The sequence below is a fragment of the Emydura macquarii genome, unplaced genomic scaffold (assembly GCF_026122565.2).
Source record: "Emydura macquarii macquarii isolate MOO-44397 ecotype Brisbane River unplaced genomic scaffold, CSIRO-AGI_Emac_v2 contig_2473, whole genome shotgun sequence".
In the NCBI taxonomy this organism is placed as follows: Eukaryota; Metazoa; Chordata; order Testudines; family Chelidae; genus Emydura; species Emydura macquarii.
In genome coordinates this window covers 6,102,575-6,121,111 of record NW_027132610.1, presented here as the reverse complement: position 1 = coordinate 6,121,111, position 18,537 = coordinate 6,102,575, and the positions used below count along the sequence as shown (strand labels likewise).

At 42.3% G+C, this 18,537-nt stretch overlaps 1 protein-coding gene across 2 annotated transcripts in view; it reads left to right on the top strand.

The window, feature by feature from the left end:
• The window catches only part of MIPEP (mitochondrial intermediate peptidase), a 112,938-nt gene that overhangs the window by 63,809 nt on the left and 30,592 nt on the right, over positions 1-18,537 (top strand). For both annotated transcript variants that reach the window (XM_067562879.1, XM_067562880.1), the window contains exon 16: positions 6,217-6,336. In XM_067562879.1, the coding sequence (XP_067418980.1) occupies positions 6,217-6,336 (120 nt within the window). The remainder of the gene's footprint in view (positions 1-6,216; positions 6,337-18,537) is intronic.

The window sequence follows — 18,537 nt, the reverse complement described above, 5'->3', positions numbered from 1 at the left end:
TATATCAATTTAATTTGACTCTACTAATTTGTGAAACCTTACAAGTTCTTGTAATTTAACGTTTAACTCAATGATGCATCTGTGCTGTCTAAACAAATGCAAAATATTTAAACTGAATTGTCTTCAACTTCATTTTAATATGTTTGATCAACATTGTCAGTTGTCTGCATAAAGTTAGGTATTTTAAAGATCATCATCTAAAGGTACACAGCTTTGAAAGTGGTTGTGTTTCATACTTAAGTTTTAACAGAGCAACCCATGAATTAAAATGGGACTTGATGTTCTGTTTACTGAATGTCTTAAAATTTCTCAAATATAAATTTAAAAAAATGCAGAAGTAGCCATCTTTGCTTGTATTTATTGGTGCCAAAATTTTCAAACCTGGTTGCCTAAATTTAGCTCCCAAATCCATTTTGTGGCACCTATATAAAACCAATTTCATTATCAGAAATACTGAGCACCTTTAAATCCCATGAAGTCTGTGGGAGCTAGAGATGCTGAGCACCTTTTCAGAATCAGCCAGTTTTATTTAGGTGATGAAATATGGATTTTGGTATCCTAACCCTTAAGCAGCCAGGTTTGAAAATACTGTTTTTGTTAATAAAAGGACATCATCAAAGTTTGCAGGTCCAACATTTGATCTGCTTTTATTATTTTGTTATAGTTGTTGCTGAGGTCATGCAGTTCTGTCTGGCTTTTCCAAATCAACAGTTTCAACACTTTCTTTTAAAAGAAAATCAAACTCCTCAGCTCAGCATGAATGCACAGCTTTGCCTTACAGTTGGTGAACTTGTGCAATTGAGCAAAAACAGTACTACACCTTCTAAATCTTAGGCCTGGTCTACACTGCCAACGAAATTCAGCGGCAGTCAATGGGAGTTACGCAAGCTACGCAGAGTAGCTTGCGTAACTCCCGTCGACTTCGTAACTTCCGTTTAGCACGCCGTCTCCACTGCACTGTGCCGACAGGAAATACATATCCTTTGATGCAGCGCTATGTTTTTGGGGGAAGTGGTTTTATTAGATCGACTTTTGGATCGATTGAGTGCGTCTTCACTGCCACACAATCGAACCAGATAAATCGATCTGACGGTGGTAAATTTGCCACTGTCAGTGTAGACATAGCCTTAGAGTATGTCTACACTAGAAACATAAGTCAACCTATATTTAGATTGACTTAGTCACCATATTAATTACTGCAGTGGCTGATGTCCACACCACCCTCCTTGGGTCAGTGGTGCGCGTCCTCACCAGGAGCACTTCCACCGACCTAAGAGGGGCCATGTGGGGAGCTGAGAGCCCGGTCTCTCAGCTCCACTGGTAGTTTCCCTCACAGGCTCTTGGGGGGCTGCCTGCTTCCCGTTCCCCACTGGGAGTGGGGAGAAGCCATCTGGGGCTTCTCATCCCTGGGGAGCGGGCTCTAGCCATCCCAGCTTCTCGCGCCTTCCCCTCTCCGCCCCCTGCTACTACTGTGAAATTGACAAGACAGCCAACATAAGGCTGAGGAGCTGACCGGTCAACCAAACACCATGTGAAACTGGAAGTAAGCAATCAAGCAGCAGCAGAGAAATTAAAAAAACCCCAATCCCTGTACTATACTGTGCCTGTATTGCATCTTAGTCATGCAGAACATAAGCAGCCTGGGATCTGCGCTGTTTCATGTAAGCCCAAGGGTGCTGTTTCACATCCCTCTCCCCACGCCACCCTACGCCACTGGGAGGGGGGAGGGGGAAACTGTTTTCATCATCACCCTGTCAGTCCGGAGCCAGAGAAAAAAGCTGCCACAGGGAGCTACTGATCTGCTGCTGTTGTAGCCAAACTCTGGCCTGGAGCTGGAGTGGAGGAGTTTTAAAGGGCCACAGCCTGTGCACCGATGCGGCCCAAGCTTTGCCTGTGGCTGCACTGATTTAACTGTCAGTTTTTAAATCACACTGTTAGTCAAATCACTACAATTTTGGGTGTCACTGTCCATTGTGGGTTATGTGAGAGCTGAGAGATGCGGAGGGGAGCGCTCTTATACCTTTGTAATGTGAAAGCAGCAAAATGCCACTGGCAATTCTGATTTTGAAATGCAAAGTGTTGAAATTTTTTCATATATAGACGTGCTATGCTACTAAATCTGAGAGATATCTGAGCGAGATTGTTTGCAATCTAGAAGGAATCCATACAAAAATTTAAGCAGAATCGCTCCTAACTGTACAACAGTTCTGAAAAAGCAAAACTTAATATTGATGAATGAATGCTCAAAACAAATACCCTATTCATGAGAGCCACCAATTTTTGAATAATCGACCAGGATACAGACCAGTAATTGACTTGAAATTGCTGAAATGATAGACATGTGCTTTCAAACACAGGAATACTTTGTTCAGTAATATCTGTACTAGCAATAGAGCCCAAGGATTTCCTTTCAACAGTCAATTGTATTTAGCCTGGACAAGAGTTGCCATAAGTATTTGACTCTGTCTTTCAATATGTCTTCAGAGAGTCTAACACAAATGCCTGTGGGTGCATATAAACTAGTCCCAGATAAAAAGATTAGCTGATGGTCATTTCAGTTATTTAGTTCACCAAAATTATTCCTAGAGACAAGTATATAGTGGAGAATACAAAGTTCCCAATTCCTTTGTAGAGATGTGTATTATTTACTGTGTAGTTATTTGAAGTTATAATCATTGAAATAAACTCTTGTGTTTATTTTACTATGTAGATGTCCAGATATGTTCTCACACATGTTAATGTCTGAATAACCACATTCATTGCACATAAATTGGTAAAGCACTTACTTGTAACTGAAAATTCAAACTTATTTTCTTCAAACTTAGCAAAAGTATGTATATCTCATTGAGCGCTAAGTGCCATACATGCCTTTACTAGATCTTTTTGAAAATGAAAATGTTTAGAATTTTCCAAGTTTAGGGAAATATCAGAGATGTGTTTTTGACCTATTCAAAAAATAAAATAAAACAGTTTTCAGATATCTTCTTCTAATGTTTATGGTATCTAAAAATAGGAGATTGAAATTAAATTGCTTTTTCATCCATAAACTGCAGTGTCACTATAATAATTTCAGCTGCTGTGGTCTTCAGCAGATTCTGGAGAGAGAGATTAAGAAACCTGAGTTCTTCACTCTACATTTAAATATGCATCTTCTCAAGAGGCATATTTTTGTAACATGGAGTAAATTCCTGAGAGTTTGGGCCTACAGTAACTTTTTTGGTCCAGGTATAGCTCATTACATAATGACTCTTAACAAGCAGGCAGGGAGCTAGAAAGAAGTGGAAGCAAATTAATTAAATTAATATTTGAACTGTACAAATATAGTAATTTATAATAATTACTGTAATGCACGGCCTCCTCTTATTTAAGGTCTATTCTAGATCAACACTGACAATAGAAATCTACCAGTATCTAAATACTTAAAAATAGGATCCTGCGGGCTCCTCAGCGACAACCTCAAAATTACATGGAAGTGTGAAATCTTTCATTGCTATGGCAAACACACACAATTCTGACTCATAGTTGAAAATACGTATGTAAAGTCATCAGTGTTAATTTTCAAGATGGGATTTTTTTTGTCACTATGCTCTCCTGATGTCTTGGGTCAGAACTTCCTTCTAACACTTAGTATGTGCCAGGGAAGAGGGAAATTTGTAGCTGGCTTCCGTGGCTTATTTTTGTAGCTCTCTCTTGCTGCATTGTTCTCTAAGCAACCCAACTCATCAGTCTTTAACAGGTTCCAGGAATAGATCCCATAAATCCTGATACCCAGTCCTCTGCTCTCACCACAAGAGCATATGCTTGTTCCATGAAAGAGCAGCTTTTGAATGTCTTACCAGAGTTTATCATTTTGGAAATCTAGTTGAAAGGTTTATTAAGCTGCCATATGTTTGGAAGAGAATCATTCAAACAGAAGTAATGTAATCCTTGGGAAGTGTTTACATTTAGATGTAAAGACTTAGATAAGGTCATAATCCAAACTGAATCTATAATAATGGATGAATTCTGGCTGAGTTGCAAGCTGTCAGTGGGTTTGGATTTTTTTTTTTTTAAACCCGGTCATAAGGCTTCCAAAAAAATAGTTGAGCGTGAACACATAAGAGACAATTCCATTTTAGTCAGATCATGTAAACGACTTGCTCAGCTTTTTCACAGTATAATCTCCCAAGTTCCCCATTCATGTACATTTTTTTTTTTTTTAAATGGAGTAGAGGGGACCAGAGGTTATAAAAGAAAGGGTCTCTCGCCAGCCATTGTGTGGGGGAAGAGTGAAGGAAAGGGTGTGACTGTGAGTGACACCCATCATGATTCGGAGGAGAAGCCCTGTGTGAGAGGGGGCAATCCTGTACACCTTGAAGGACTGACTAAATCCTAAAGAACACTTGAGTAGTGGGGAAGTTAAGGCAGGCAATGATAAATAGGTGTTCTGTCAGTTTGTGTAGATCAGTGTGTCTCATAAGCTGTTTCAGGAAAAGGATACATGTTTTAGAATCCCTTTTGCAAAGTCTGTGTGTTACGTGCTTCAACTGAACTGCAAACCAGAGTGTTCACAAGGCTAGAACTCTGGAAGAGGGTTTGTTTAAGCAGCTGGCGTATCTTGGGGGCGGGAGGGGTTCTGAGAACTTAAGGCAGCTGGACCATGAGTTCCCACTTCTGTGAAGGGGTAACAGACTGTGCCCAGAGGGATAAGTGTGCCAGAAAGGCCAAAGAAACCGTGTCGGAGGCTACCCACACCAAGGGAAACTTAAAAGCACATGGGTCTGTCTGGCATATGGGACTGAAACGTGGCAGCCTCGTGAATGTCCAGCAGGGAGAGCTTTAACAGGGCTATGACAAATGTCTGTTAGAAACTTTTATCTCATTGTATTTCAGTAAAAAGCCATTTCTGTTTGGCTTCAATTTTCATGGTAGTTCACAGCTAGTACACAGTCAAGCCTCCTGAACTGTCTCATGGCTCCTAAGGTAGTGAAGGAGTTAATATAGTAGTATTGTTACAAATGTTACTAATGGTATTAAGTGAGTATTGATAAAGGTATTAACTGTTACCTCCTTACACCAAGAATCGCAGATTATTATTCTTCCACCTTCCAGTGGCCACTGTGGTTTCTTCCCAAACATTCAGGTGCTCCACTCAGATGTTGGGGAGGGACAGGAGTTAACTATTTCTTCCTAACTCCTAAATATATTGATTTCAGGGGGCGTCGGACTGGGCCGAAGAGTTGGATTGCCCATTTCATCCACAAACAAGAAATCCTGTATGGCTCTCCTAAGATGCCAAGTGTGGCTGCTGCTCCGCCTAGCAATTGGTCACCATCGGGCATTCTGACTCCTGGTTTAGGTCCAATGTCTGTCTCCACTAAATCTTTGCAGAATATCGTGCATTGGACAATTGTGTCTCATCTTGTCTGCCCCACAATCCTCCCACAGAACTTTAGACTCGCATCTCAAAAATCAACGTGCTGCTATTGTTTCCCACTCCGTGACTTCCAACCCTAGCAAACCCTCAGTACCTCTCAGATAATTCCTGAGTCCCATAGAAGTCCCATATACGCTGCCTTCCTCTTTTCCAAGCACCTGTAAAATAACGATCTTGTTCAATAGCGTTTTTTTCCCTAATCCCTTACCACTTATTATGCCTTGGACACTGACAAACTGAACAGTTTTCCTAGAGCATGATAGTAGCCCAATTCTAGAGGGAACTTGAGAAGTGCTCATTCTGCCTTCCATCTCAGGACACTTTTGGTGTCCACTGCTTAGCCTTCTTCACTGCAGTAGTGATCTTCTGTTCTTTAGGACCCCTTACACAGCATGCGCATCCTAATGACATTGTATTGGGCTGTACTTTTTCTATCTCTTAGAACCCAAGGATGGTATTTTGCTCAGAAGGTGGACTTCTGTAGCACCTTAAGAATGGGTTTCAGTTTTGTTTAAGGTGAACAAATATATAAGCGTACAAAGTTTGAGTGTCATTTTAAGTGTCAGGGAACTAATCTTGCAAGATGCTGAGCCCTCAACATCTGTTTGGAGTCGAGGACACTCCACACATTAGCAGGATCAGTCTCTTGTCCTTTATTTTATACCAAAAATAGAAGAGCCAGGAAATGTACATATTTTCAGTTCTCATGGTTTATTCTATTGCATCTGTCTTTGTTGGTTAACCTCATGTCGGGTGCCAAGACTATGAGCCAAAGCTGAATATATGTTTTATCTGTCTAGGTCTTTTATGCTGTCTTGGACCAGATCTACCATGGGGAACATCCTCTAAAGAGGACAACCACAGAAATTTTAAAGGAAACGCAGGAGAAATTTTATGGATTGCCATATGTACCAAATACTGTGAGTATTACATTTCATTCTCATTCATACTTTAAAAGAAAAGGAAAGGTTGGAAATGCTTCGGCCTTGTGACCTTAGCAGACTGAGTAAGTTGTCATCCTCTTTCAGCAGACTCTTAAAATCTCAAAATTTCCTGTCACTATAATTCAAAACAGAGGCCACTTACTGAGGTTTTTAGCATAAATACCTAGGTGTGCCACTACTGGAGTTGAAATTTTGTAGTTTAAAAAAAATCTTCTGTCAAGCTACTGTGCCTGTGTGTGCATGCATTTAAATATAATCTCCTTGCTTCTGGGATGAGAACATGGAGTCAGTACTTTTAGTGCTTTATTTCAGAATGACAAAGAGCTTAGTGGAATTAGTTTGTTTCTATAATTTTGGGTCTGTGAAGAACAGGAGTTTGTTCCACTCTAACAGTCCAATGGCCAATTTGTCAAATGAAGCAAATTGTGTAAAACATGTTGTATGTTGTTGGCATTCATAGAATAGAAGATTATTAATCTTTTTTCTGAACGAGAATGTGTATGTCTTAATGATATGAAAATTGTGTTCCAAAAATGCAAAACAGTTTATCCTTGGAATTTAAATCACATTTAACAAAGAAGTGATTCAGTTGTTTAGTTATGCATGTGTTGTGACCATTTAAGTTATAGTTCTTTTACTCTATCCTAGCAAATCCTGAACCAGGAGCCTAGCCTGAGTAGTCATTCACCCCTCCCACAGTGGATCTGGTTTTTTTTGTTTTTTTTTGTTTTTTGTTTTGTTCCTGGTGCTATGCGGGAACCAAACAACCCTTCTTCCACAAAGAATGATGTTCCAATTCCTGTAAAGGGTGTGCATTCCCTGTGTGCATCGCTTCCCTACAAACCCTTCCTGCGCCTTAGGCAGCAGCTGATGGTGCTCCCATGGCCCCCTCCTCAGCCACATAGTCAGAGGCAGGATATCCCCAGAGAATAGAATTTGGTTGTAAATCGTCTTTAATACTCACTTTATTTAAATACTCTTAATATAGAATGATTAGGCACATGGAGCCATTTAATAATTGTTCACATACTCCTGTAGTTTAGAACCTCTCTCTGCCTCCCCCCCCGCCCCCCCATACCCAAGAGGGGAATGTTGGCCAGGTCACCAGATAAATTCCCTATTTGCTTTGAAATTTGTCTTGTAATCTTTAATTTCCACCTTCATAATTTATCCACAGGATGGTGCCCATAACAGTAAGCAACATCTTGTAGTGCAGCATAGCATCACCATTTTAGTACAAGCTTTGGTATGTCTTGATCCCACAGTGTGCCCCAGTACAAAAGTACTACTAATTGAGTCATATTGCCAGCATGCTGTCTACTTTCTTGTCTTCAGAATCTGAGGGCTTCTGTGCTAGGATTTTTAACATGTTAAATCAAAATTACACTTATCAAGAACCTACACTGCAAGAACAGTTAGTACCTTTTGTAGCATAGCTCTTGATACTTGATCCTTCTGGGGGAGGTGCAGGAGGCACCCGACAAACTAATAATCCCATGGTCCCACGTCTGAAGGATATCATGGAACCAGCAAAGGTGGTGTGGCACACAGCTGCCACATGTGCTGCCACTTTAAAAGGACAGAGAAGAAGTGTTTGGCTGAGACAAAAGGGACAGAATTCTTATTTAGTCAGGAAGCACCAAATCCACTGGTTGCCCAAGCAGCATTCAGAGAGAAACAGATAGTACTAGGTATGATCTTTGCCACTTGTTAAGGAAGCTAAGTGCTTGTGCAGCTGGCAGAAAGGTCTTTATAGCTACCAGCCTGCAATTCAGAATAGCACACAGTCAGCTGCTTATGGTCAAGTACAATTGTGTGAACTATAACAAATTCACAGAGGTTTTCAAATAAGATTTCACATGAACTTAGAGGACAGTTTGAAGCACTCATCTAGGAGGGAAAGCTGATTGTGAAGTCATAGCTGCAAATTGTCTCAATGCATCTGACATGGCTGCCTGGTCGGCAGCCACTGCTGTGGTCATGAGAAGAGTGGCATGGCTTCACTCATCTGGGTTCCTGAAGGAGAGCCAAGCCACAATAGAGGATCTGCCCTTTAAAGAAAACTTGTTTTTTAGTGAAAGGATGAACAAGTCCCTAAAGGTATCCTGGGCAACTCTCCACTCCCTCAGGATTTATGCAGCAGACAAAGACCAACTACTGAGCCATTCTTTCATCAAATTCACAGCTGTGAAAAATGCGTCATGGACTGTGAAGTATGATCTCTCCTGTGAAATCTGGCTATTGTAGGGGAGGGGCAGGCCTGGGGATTAAAAGAGCCTTGGGCTGGGGGTGTGTGTGTGTGTGTGTGGGTGTGTGTGTGTTGGGGGTTGGGGGGGGAGGGTGGACCACGGTGCTCCCCTGACCATGGGGTCCTGAGTGTTCGCCCACCCATAAGGCCAGCCCTTCTTCCCCCTCCCCCCAATACTGTGCGATCCTCACTTCTACGCTGCTGCTGGTGCCGCTCTCCAGCTGCGCAGCTCTGAAGGCAGCACCTCCACCAGAAGCAGAGCAGAAGTAGGGGTGGCAATCCCGTGCACCCCCCCCCCGCCCCTCCCTCCACAATAGACTTGCGACCCTCTCCCTCCTCTCACTGCCCTATTTTGGGTCAGGACCCTGATTACAACACTGAGACATTTCAGATGTAAATATCTGAAATGGTGAAATGGACTATTTTTAAAAGCCCCTGGCTATGAAATTGGCCAATATGGACCATGAATTTGGTAGAGCGCTAATCATAGGCCTTACGAGCCCCCAAGGAGGCGCACACAACTGTAGAGGCCTAGGCAAATAGCTCCTGCCTTCTCCTTCCATACGCAACTGTCAGCAAGGAGACAGTTTTGACGGAAACAACAGGGACTGCAAACCATCTCTACTGGCAAATTTGCCTACCTCTTTCTGATTTGGGGATCGTTTAGCCCACTTCTTTGACAACTGGCAGCACATTGCATCCAGCAGATGGATTCTTGATGTTATTCAAACAGGATATACAATAGAATTTCTCTCCCTTCCTCCTCATCCCGATCCCTCTTCAGAGATCACTATCACAGGGGGATGCTCTCTCAGGAAATAGATTCCCTTCTACAACTGGGGGCCACAGAACCCGGTTGTCTCCGATACCAAGGAAGTGTATTCTGTTACAAATACTTCTGATTCTAAGAAAAAAGTTCCTACCAAGTGCAAGCTACTTCACGTGAGTCTGGCTACAGCCCCAAGGGTGTTTGCAGAAGTGATGTCTGGCAGCGCACCTTCACCTCAAGGGAATCTCAGTATTTCTGCCCCTTGATGTCTGGTTACTGACTGAGAGATCTCACTAAGAGGTCCTGTCTGCAAAAACAGCCCCTACTCCAGCTGCATCAGTCTCTGGGCATCTGTGTAAATGAAGAGAAATCGTTACTAATCCCCATGTAGACAGTAGAATTCATTGGAGCAACACTGAAATCCGTCACAGCCAGAGCTTACCTGCCAGAGAACAGGGCTTGCGAACGCTTTCTCTCATGCACAGCAGTGAGGTATGCACAATACAGTTGTATAGCAGGACAACAGTAATCTGTATCAACAAACATAGTGATGCGAAATCCACTCCATTATGCACAGTAGCTGTCAACCTGTGGAACTGGTGCATCAGTCACCACATTACTCTTATCAGCAGCGCACCTCCTGGAGGCTTGCAAAATGCTTGCGGACAGCCTCAGCAGATTCCAATCAAGAGACCACAAACTACATAACTTGATTATACAGCACATGTTCCACTAATGGGGACATCCAATATGTGATTTGTTTGCAATCCAGAGGAACTCGAAATGCAGGACTTACTGCTTCAAGGGTGCATAAGGCCATGACTCCAGAGGGAATGCATTTCTCCAAACCTGATCAGAGCAGCTGATGTATGCCTTTCCATCCACTGCACTCTTATCGTGTGTACTGAGATAAAACCACAGAGCTTCAATTATCCACGTTGCTCCCAAATGGCCCAGATAGTTCTGGTACTCCAGCATTCTTCAAATATCAGCTCCACAGCAAATAATCCACTCCTTCCCAGACCTCCTGTCCCAAAATGAGGGCAAAGTCAAGCACCCCAGTCTGGCCTCACTTAACCTCTCGGCCTGCTTTTTGGATGAGTGTCAAACATCGTCAGTGTGTTTTGAAGCTATATAAGCCATCCGTAACAGCAGTACAAAGGAATTTACTAGGGGGTGTTATAAAGCCAAGTGCAGAAGATTCTCAGTTTGGTGCCAACAATGACAATCTGAACCCAGACATTCCCAGCATCCTAGAATATCCACTTTCTCTTAAGACCCAAACTCTTTCTCTTAGCTCAGTCTGGGTTTACCTGACTGCAATTACTGCTCATCACCACCCACTTGACAACGACTGCATTATGACACATCCAGTTATGGTGCACTTTCTGAACTATCTGATAAGAACCTTCCCTCTAGTAACAAAAACTACAACAGCATGTATCCTTAACTTTGTCCTGGCAACATTGACAAGAGTACCATTCGAACCCAAGACCTCATGTTCATTCATCCATCTATCTATGAAAGTTACATTCCTTATCACAGTTACATCAGCTGGGAGAGTAGGGGAACCAGGAGCCCTCATGGCTGACCCACTATCTTTCACAAGGAGGTTTCCCTATGGCTACACCCTAAATTTACAACCAACGTGATCTCAGAATTCCATTTAATCTAGACGATCTATCTACCTGTCTTCTCACCAGATCTCACATGACCAGCAAAGACAGGAGACTTCATATTCTGGGAGTGCGAGAGTTAGTGTTCTATCCATGCAGAACAAAATCCTTTTGAAGGTCTCCCAAGCTAATTATATCCTTTACTGAATACATGAAGGGAGAAGCTATTTTGGCGCAGAGACTATTCAAACAGCTGGATCCTGCTGTGTTACAAAGTGGCTCACATCCCTCCTCCATGAGGTATCAGGACTCATTCCCCTGGAGTGAATGCGATATCAGTAGATTCCCCTAACTGAGATTTGAAAAGTTACAACTCAGAGTTCAGTTCATAGCTTCGTGAACCATTACATTTTAATGCAGACCTCAGCAGCTGATGTGGTAGTGACCTCAGCAGTCTTCCACTCACTGACTTCTTTGAGACCCTCACACCCTCCTCCATAAGGAAGACTGCTTGTCAGTCACCTCCACTAGAATACAAATAGGGATCAGTGCTTGAGGAAAGAGATGTTATTTACCTTTCTGTAACTTGAGTTCTTCAAGATGCATGGTCCCTGTCTGTATTCCACTACCCACCCTCCTTCCCCTCTGCTGCAGATCTGGCAAATTGCAGTAGCGAGGAAACTGGAGAAGCAATCGTTTCACACTACCTTATACCCTCAGTCTACAGCATAAAGAGAGGAACTGCACAGGCGTGCACTGCAGGATGCTGTTAGCAAGAGTCTTCTGGTCTTGCCTGTGTAGAACACATGCGTGCCCACAGTGGAATATAGACAGGGACCACACAACATGAAGAATTCAAGTTACTGAAAGGTAAGTAAACCTGTCCTTTGAGCTAGAGAGAGTATTAAATGTAGCACAAACCAGCTAGCATACTCTTTGCTTTCCCATCAGTGCAAGTAATAATTAAAAGGGACTAGTTCTTTATTTCCAGTAGTCTTTAACTAGATGTTTATATGACTTGCAAAGGAGCTGTAGTACTTTGGTGATAGTAATACCACCTTCCTTATGTAACTGGAGTTTCAATAATATACTAATCACTATGTCACGTTTCGCAATTGTTACTTTGTGGTGCCAGGTAAGGGAGGGGGAGGGGGAGAGAGAGAGAGAGAGTGTGTGTGTGTGTGGTGGATCCCACTGTAGTTGCAGGTGCATGCACATGAAATCAGATTTTTTTTTTTGGTTAATAGCAGTGTCCATCAGTGCTGTGCATGTGCCCTGTGCCACCTTGTGCTCATGTGTGAGAACATAAAGGGTCTAGCAGTTGTGATCTTCCTTCAGGTCACTCTTACTCTCCGTAGTAGCCTGCAAAGATGGACAAAGCTCTACACTGAGGTCACTAGGGATCTACACAGCAACCCCATACAGGAAACCTTACTGATACCAACCCCAGCAGAAGCAACAGGCTCACCCTTATAGATAACCTGACTATAGATAGCAGAAATGATCATGATATCAGAGGAGAGGCCCTTCACCTACATCTTTTTCAGTCACATGCACTGCACCATCAACCAAACAGCAGATTTGATGAGAATATTGGAAGCCACATCATAACCTATGAAGAGCCAGCGACTAACTACTTTTGTAAACCTCCTTTCCCTGTTCTATTGGGTCTGGACTGATACCACCTTAACGGTGAGTGTTGGGCATGGTCACATGTTTATCCCATTCACTTCCACACCCTGCCCCCAGTCCTCATCCTCTCCAGGAATGCTTCTTACAATGCCCCTGCAACTCTGGCTTGGTTTAGTCTAGTCTCTGGCCAAACACCTGGTAGACAAGAAGGTCTTAGTACCACTTCATGTCATTGCAGAGCTGGCCTTGTGACTGAAACCCACAAACACAGAAAAGAGGCACCCTTTTTAGTCCCCTTCTCTGCAATGACACTAATCACAGGTGCATCACTAACAGGTTGGGGTGCACACTTGGACCACCTCCAGATTCAAGGAACGTGGCTCCTGGTCGTCATGGAGTTGCACATGAATGTCTTAGAGTATGCCTACACTGCAGTTAGACACCCGTGGCTGGCCTGTGTCAGCAGACATGGGCTCAGGCTAAGGGGCTGTTTAAATTGCACTGTAGGTGTTCTGACTTGAGCTGTAGCCTGAGCTACACCTTACTCTGAAGATGATCTGCCTTGTTGCTATCACTTTGGCCAGACGTGAGTGAGCTTCAGGAGCTTATGGCTGACCCTCTGCTGTACAATATTTCATAGGGACAAGATGGTGCTCAGATCTTCTCTGAAATTCATGCCCAGAGTGGTTTCAGAATTTCATCTGAACCGACCGTCAACTCAACTGCCTTCTTTCCAAAACTGCATTGAGCTGGAGAAAAGAAATTGCAAACTCTAGATGTATCCAGGATTCTGCTTTATTAAACCATTAGACTGTCATTGTTTCTGGCTATAACTGGGTGTTCTAAAGGTCAAGCTATAGCAGCTCAAAGAATTTTGAAATGGATCCATAATGCATCTCCTTGTGTTAGCAGCCTGGTGATAGACTTCTTCTGCCAAACATCAAGGCTCAGTCCACCAGAGCTCATGCAACTTCTTCTGCCTGCTTCAGACACATGCTGGTATCGGAGATTTGCAAGACAGTGACATGGAGTAACCCACTGACTTTTGTCAAGCACTGTGCCTTGGACTTCGCAGTTCTGCTCTCCTGCACTTGGTATCTGACCTAGCAGCTATCACTGTTTGACTGATGCAGCTAGGACACTTCATTCTCCTCATCCTGAGGGGATAATGCTTGCCAGTCACCTACAGTGGGATCCATGCTGACCCTCAAAGAAGAGAGAACAGCTGCTTACTCAGCAGTTACTGTGGATTGTCAGGATGATATAGTCAGTGTGGCTCCTAAAAGCTGCCCTCCATCCCCATGTTTCAATTCCTCATCTAATACAGGCTTCAAATTGTCAGAGAACTGAGGGAGGATTGCGGCCACTCCACCCTTTATGCCCATACACAGGAGTGCAAGGAGGCTCAGGGCATGGTTCTTATGTAAATGGCTATGCAAAAGATTTCAATCTCACAGCCACGAGGTGCATGGACATAAACAGTGGGATCCATGATGACATAACATCTCAAGAACCACGGTTACTGTAGGGTAAATAACTGTTTTCTGCTCCTGAGTAGCAGAATAAAATTAAATAACTCAATTATACATTTTGGGATTATTCCCTTCCGGACATATGTATGTAACTTCTGTTAATACTAATGGAAGTTATCTGCCTATGTTGAGGAGACAAATTGGAAGCAGCAATACCTGTATTATAAGATATTCTCTAGTTATGAAAGGACAACAGTGATGGAATAAATTCTGCTCCTTCATTCATTCAGTGCAAGCACATTACTTCATGTCAATTGCACTGTATGTAAGTCAGCACAGAAATTCCTGATACATCTAAAAGAAAATGGAATGATACTATTATTCCCAAAGCCTGGCCTTAAAAAATTGCTTTTCCACATGAAATTGTGAATTGCTTTTAATTTGTGGTTCCAGCCTAAATAGTGACTTTGTAAAAATGACACTGTGAAGTTCCATATTAATTGTCTGCCCTTCATAGCAAACTTTCTCAGCTCTCAAGTACAGTTTTTTTTTTTAAATTATTTCTGCTTGTCTCCTAGCTCCATAAACTCACCCTGGGCTCTGAAAACTTGTCTGCACTATAAAAAATTACTCATTGCTGACAAAATTTTTGCAGAGATACCACGAACTATTGCTGAAAACTGTTTAGCCAAGAGCCATTGAGTCAGCTGGATCCTATCCGTTTCACATATCCTCACATCTAATAGAGGTTCTGCATGTCAAACTAGATCATAGAACCACAGGGTTAGACGGGACCGCAAGGGTCATGTAGTCTAACCCCCTACCAGGATGCAGGATTTGTTGTATCTAAACCAGTGATACTCAGGCTGAGGCTTGGGAGCCGCAGGTGGCTCTTTAATGTGACTCCTGCGGCTCTTTGCAGCACATGATATTAAAACACTGTGTGATTTAATTATTAACCAATTTAAGTTAACTAATCAGGATGCTTTTACTATGTTATTATCCAGTGGTAGAATACTTGGTCAGTCAATTTGCTGTGAGAATACTAATTATATATAGTAAATTGAAACAATGAATTCACACTACTATGGCTCTTTTGGGTAATATTAATTGTTAATTTGGCTCTGAACCACTGAGGTCTGAGTATCACTGGTCTAAACCATGCAAGACAGATGGCTGTCCAGCCTCTTTTTTAAATCCTCCAGTGAAGGAGTCTCCACGATTTCCCCAGGCAGTTTGTTCTATTGGCCTATTGTTCTTACAGTTAGGAAGTTTTTCCTGAGATTTAATCCAAATCTGCTATGCTGTAGTTTGAATCACTGCTTCTTGTCCTGTCCTATGTGGCAAGAGAGAACAACATTTCTCCATCTCTTTTATATAACCTTTCAAGTATTTGAAAACTGCTATCATGTCCCCCTTAATCTCCTATTTTCCAAATTAAACATATCCAGTTCCTACAGCCTTTGCTCATATGGCTTGCATCCCATCCCTTTGATAATCTTTATCGCTTTGCCTCTGGATCCTTTCCAGTTTCTCAACATCCTTTCTATAAATTGTTGACCAAAATTGGACCGAGTACTCCAGCTCAGGCCTAATCAGTGCCGAGTAGAGCAGTACTGTTACCTCCTGTGACTTGCATGCTATGTCTATATTAATGCAACCCAAAATTGCATTTGCATTTTCTGCAACAACGTCACATTGTTGTCTCATGTTGATCCACCACAACTCGCAGATCCTTCTCAGAGGTGCTGTTGTCAGGACAGTTATTCCCCATTCTGTATTTGTGCATTTGGTTTTTCTTCCCTAAGTGTAACACTTTACATTTGTCTTTGATTAATTTTATTTTGCTGTCTACAGCTTGGTTCTCCAATTTATCAAGATTTCTTTGAATCTTAGCTCTATCCTCCAAAGTGTTTGTAGCCCTCCGCCCCACACCCCAGCTTTGTGTCATCTGCAGATTTGATCAGTATGCTCTTTATTCCTACCTCCTGGTCATTAATAAAGATGTTAAATAACACTGGGCCCAGAACTTATCCCTGTAGAACCCCACTTGAAACCTTGTTTCAATCTGACATAATTCCCTCAACAGTTAATCTTCGTTTGCAGTTGGTTAACCAATTATGTATCCACTTAATGGTAGTTCCACTGAGCCCATATTTCTCCAGCTTATCAGAATGGGACTGCGTCAAAAGCCTTGCTACAGTCCAGATCTGTTATGTCCACCACATTCCCCTTATCTGCCAAACCAGTTACCTTGTCAAAGAAAGAAGCTGGTTTGGCATGCTTTGTTCTTAGTAAATCTATGATGGCTGCCAGTGATACCACTTCATCCTCCAGGTATTCGCAAAGTGAATGTTTTATACATTGCGCTAATAGCTTCCCAGATATCGAGTCAGGCTGACGAGTCTGTAGTTCCCCAGCTCCTCCTTTTTCCCCTTTTTCAAGATGGACACTACATTAGCCCTTCTCCAGTCTTCCGGGACCTCTCCAGTCATCCATGAGTTTGCAAATATTATTGCCAGTGGCTCCAACATTTCTTTAGCACCTGGGGGTGAATAGCATCAGTCCCTGCTGACTTGAATTCATTCAAATTAATCAGAAGATCTCTAACATGTTCTTTACTTGTCCTGATCTGCATCTCTTCCCCTTTATTGTCTATAATAACTTCGCTAGTCATCCGGTCCCATGTAATTTTTTTGTTTGAAGGCTGAAGCAAAGTAGGCATTGAGCAGCTCTGCCTTCCGATCATCTTCTGTTATCAGCTCGTCTTCTCCACTGAGCAGTGGATCCCCACCATTCCTGATCTTTCTTTTTTGCCTGAAATATTTGTAGAACCCCTTCTTTTGTCTCTAACATTTATTGCCAGCTGTAACGCATTCTTTTCCTTTACTTTCCTGAGTTTGTTCCTATATGTCCATGTGTACTTCCTTGATAACGTGCCCCTCCTTTCATTTCCTGTATGTATTCCTTTTGGTTTTTAGATAGTTATAAAGCTCCACGTGCAGCCACATTGGCTTCCTGTGGCTCTTATCTTTCCCCTGCATTGGAATAGGTTGATCTTGAGCCTCTGGTGTTACATCTTTTAGGAATTGCCAGCACCTTTTGACTCCTTTTCTTCTTAATTGGTCTTTTCATGGGATCTTGCCTACTTTTTTTGGGTTGATTGAAATCTGCCTTTCTGAATTCCTTCTTTTGCTGTTCTCATGTCCTCCTTTCCTTAGGGTCATGAACTCTATCAGATTGTGATCATTTACTTCCTCCCAAGTTCCCGACCACCTTTGCATTCACAACTAATTCATCCCTGTTGGTCAACACCACATCCAAAATGGATGATCCACTAGTTGTTCCCTCAACTTTCTGAATCAGAAAGTTGTCCTCTACTTATGCTAGGAACTTGCAGGACATATTATGTTTTGCTGTATTAGTCTTCCAGCAGATATCAGGGAAGTTAAAATTCCCCATTAATACTAGCTCGTGTGTTAGCTAATCTTGTTACCTGCTTGAAGAATGCCTCATCCACTTCCTCTTCTTGATTTGGTCATCTATAATAGACCCCCACCATAATATCACTACTTTTCTTTTCCCTTTTTATCTTCACCCAGATACTCTCGGTAGGTCTGCCGCTCACTTCCTCTTTGACCTCGGACCAAATGTATACATTCTTGACATTTAGCGCAATGCCTCCTCATTTTTTCCCCATACCTATCCTTCTGCTGGTACTCCAGTCATGGGAGTTGTCCCACCAAGTCTCTGTAATGCCACTGAAATTAAGGGGCTGAGGGTACTACTCACAATATTTCCTAATTCCAAAGCCAACAGCGGTTTAACACTGATTCTGGACTTACAGGACAGAGTGTGAGTTATCCTGATAGCCCCTACCTGACACCACCAGCACTGGTTCCCCACATTCCTAGATCTCTTGGTGGAGACCCCACTTCTTCTTCTGTATCCAGACCTGATCTCCCAGAACCACGGACACCTGTGTCACCGAAACCTTGAGTCTCTTCATCTGACTATAACCAAACTGTTAACTATATACAATAGAACAATGAACAAAACAAGCACCGTCACTGTCTTTTATTGAATTTCATTTGGTTGATTTCCGATCAGATTTCCAGTTTATCTTAGTGGCCGCCTGTGCAGGCTGCAAACAGTGGGGTTGAACATTGTATAAATGAGGGCCTGTAGGACCTCTTACTAGTGAGCATGTCTGACCAAGAAATAATGCACCTTGATTGTCAAAGCCCAGGTGAGTTTGGGAGTTGTAGGGGACACTAATAGTGAGTCTTATGAATGGAAAAAAAAATTGGTATAGAAATCAGTGAAATTCAATGAATAAGAAAATACACAATGTCAATATTAAAGATAATTTTTGGGATAGAAAGTAAACTTTGAGCTTGTTACTTAACCATTTTTGACTTTATGCATAAAAAATTAATC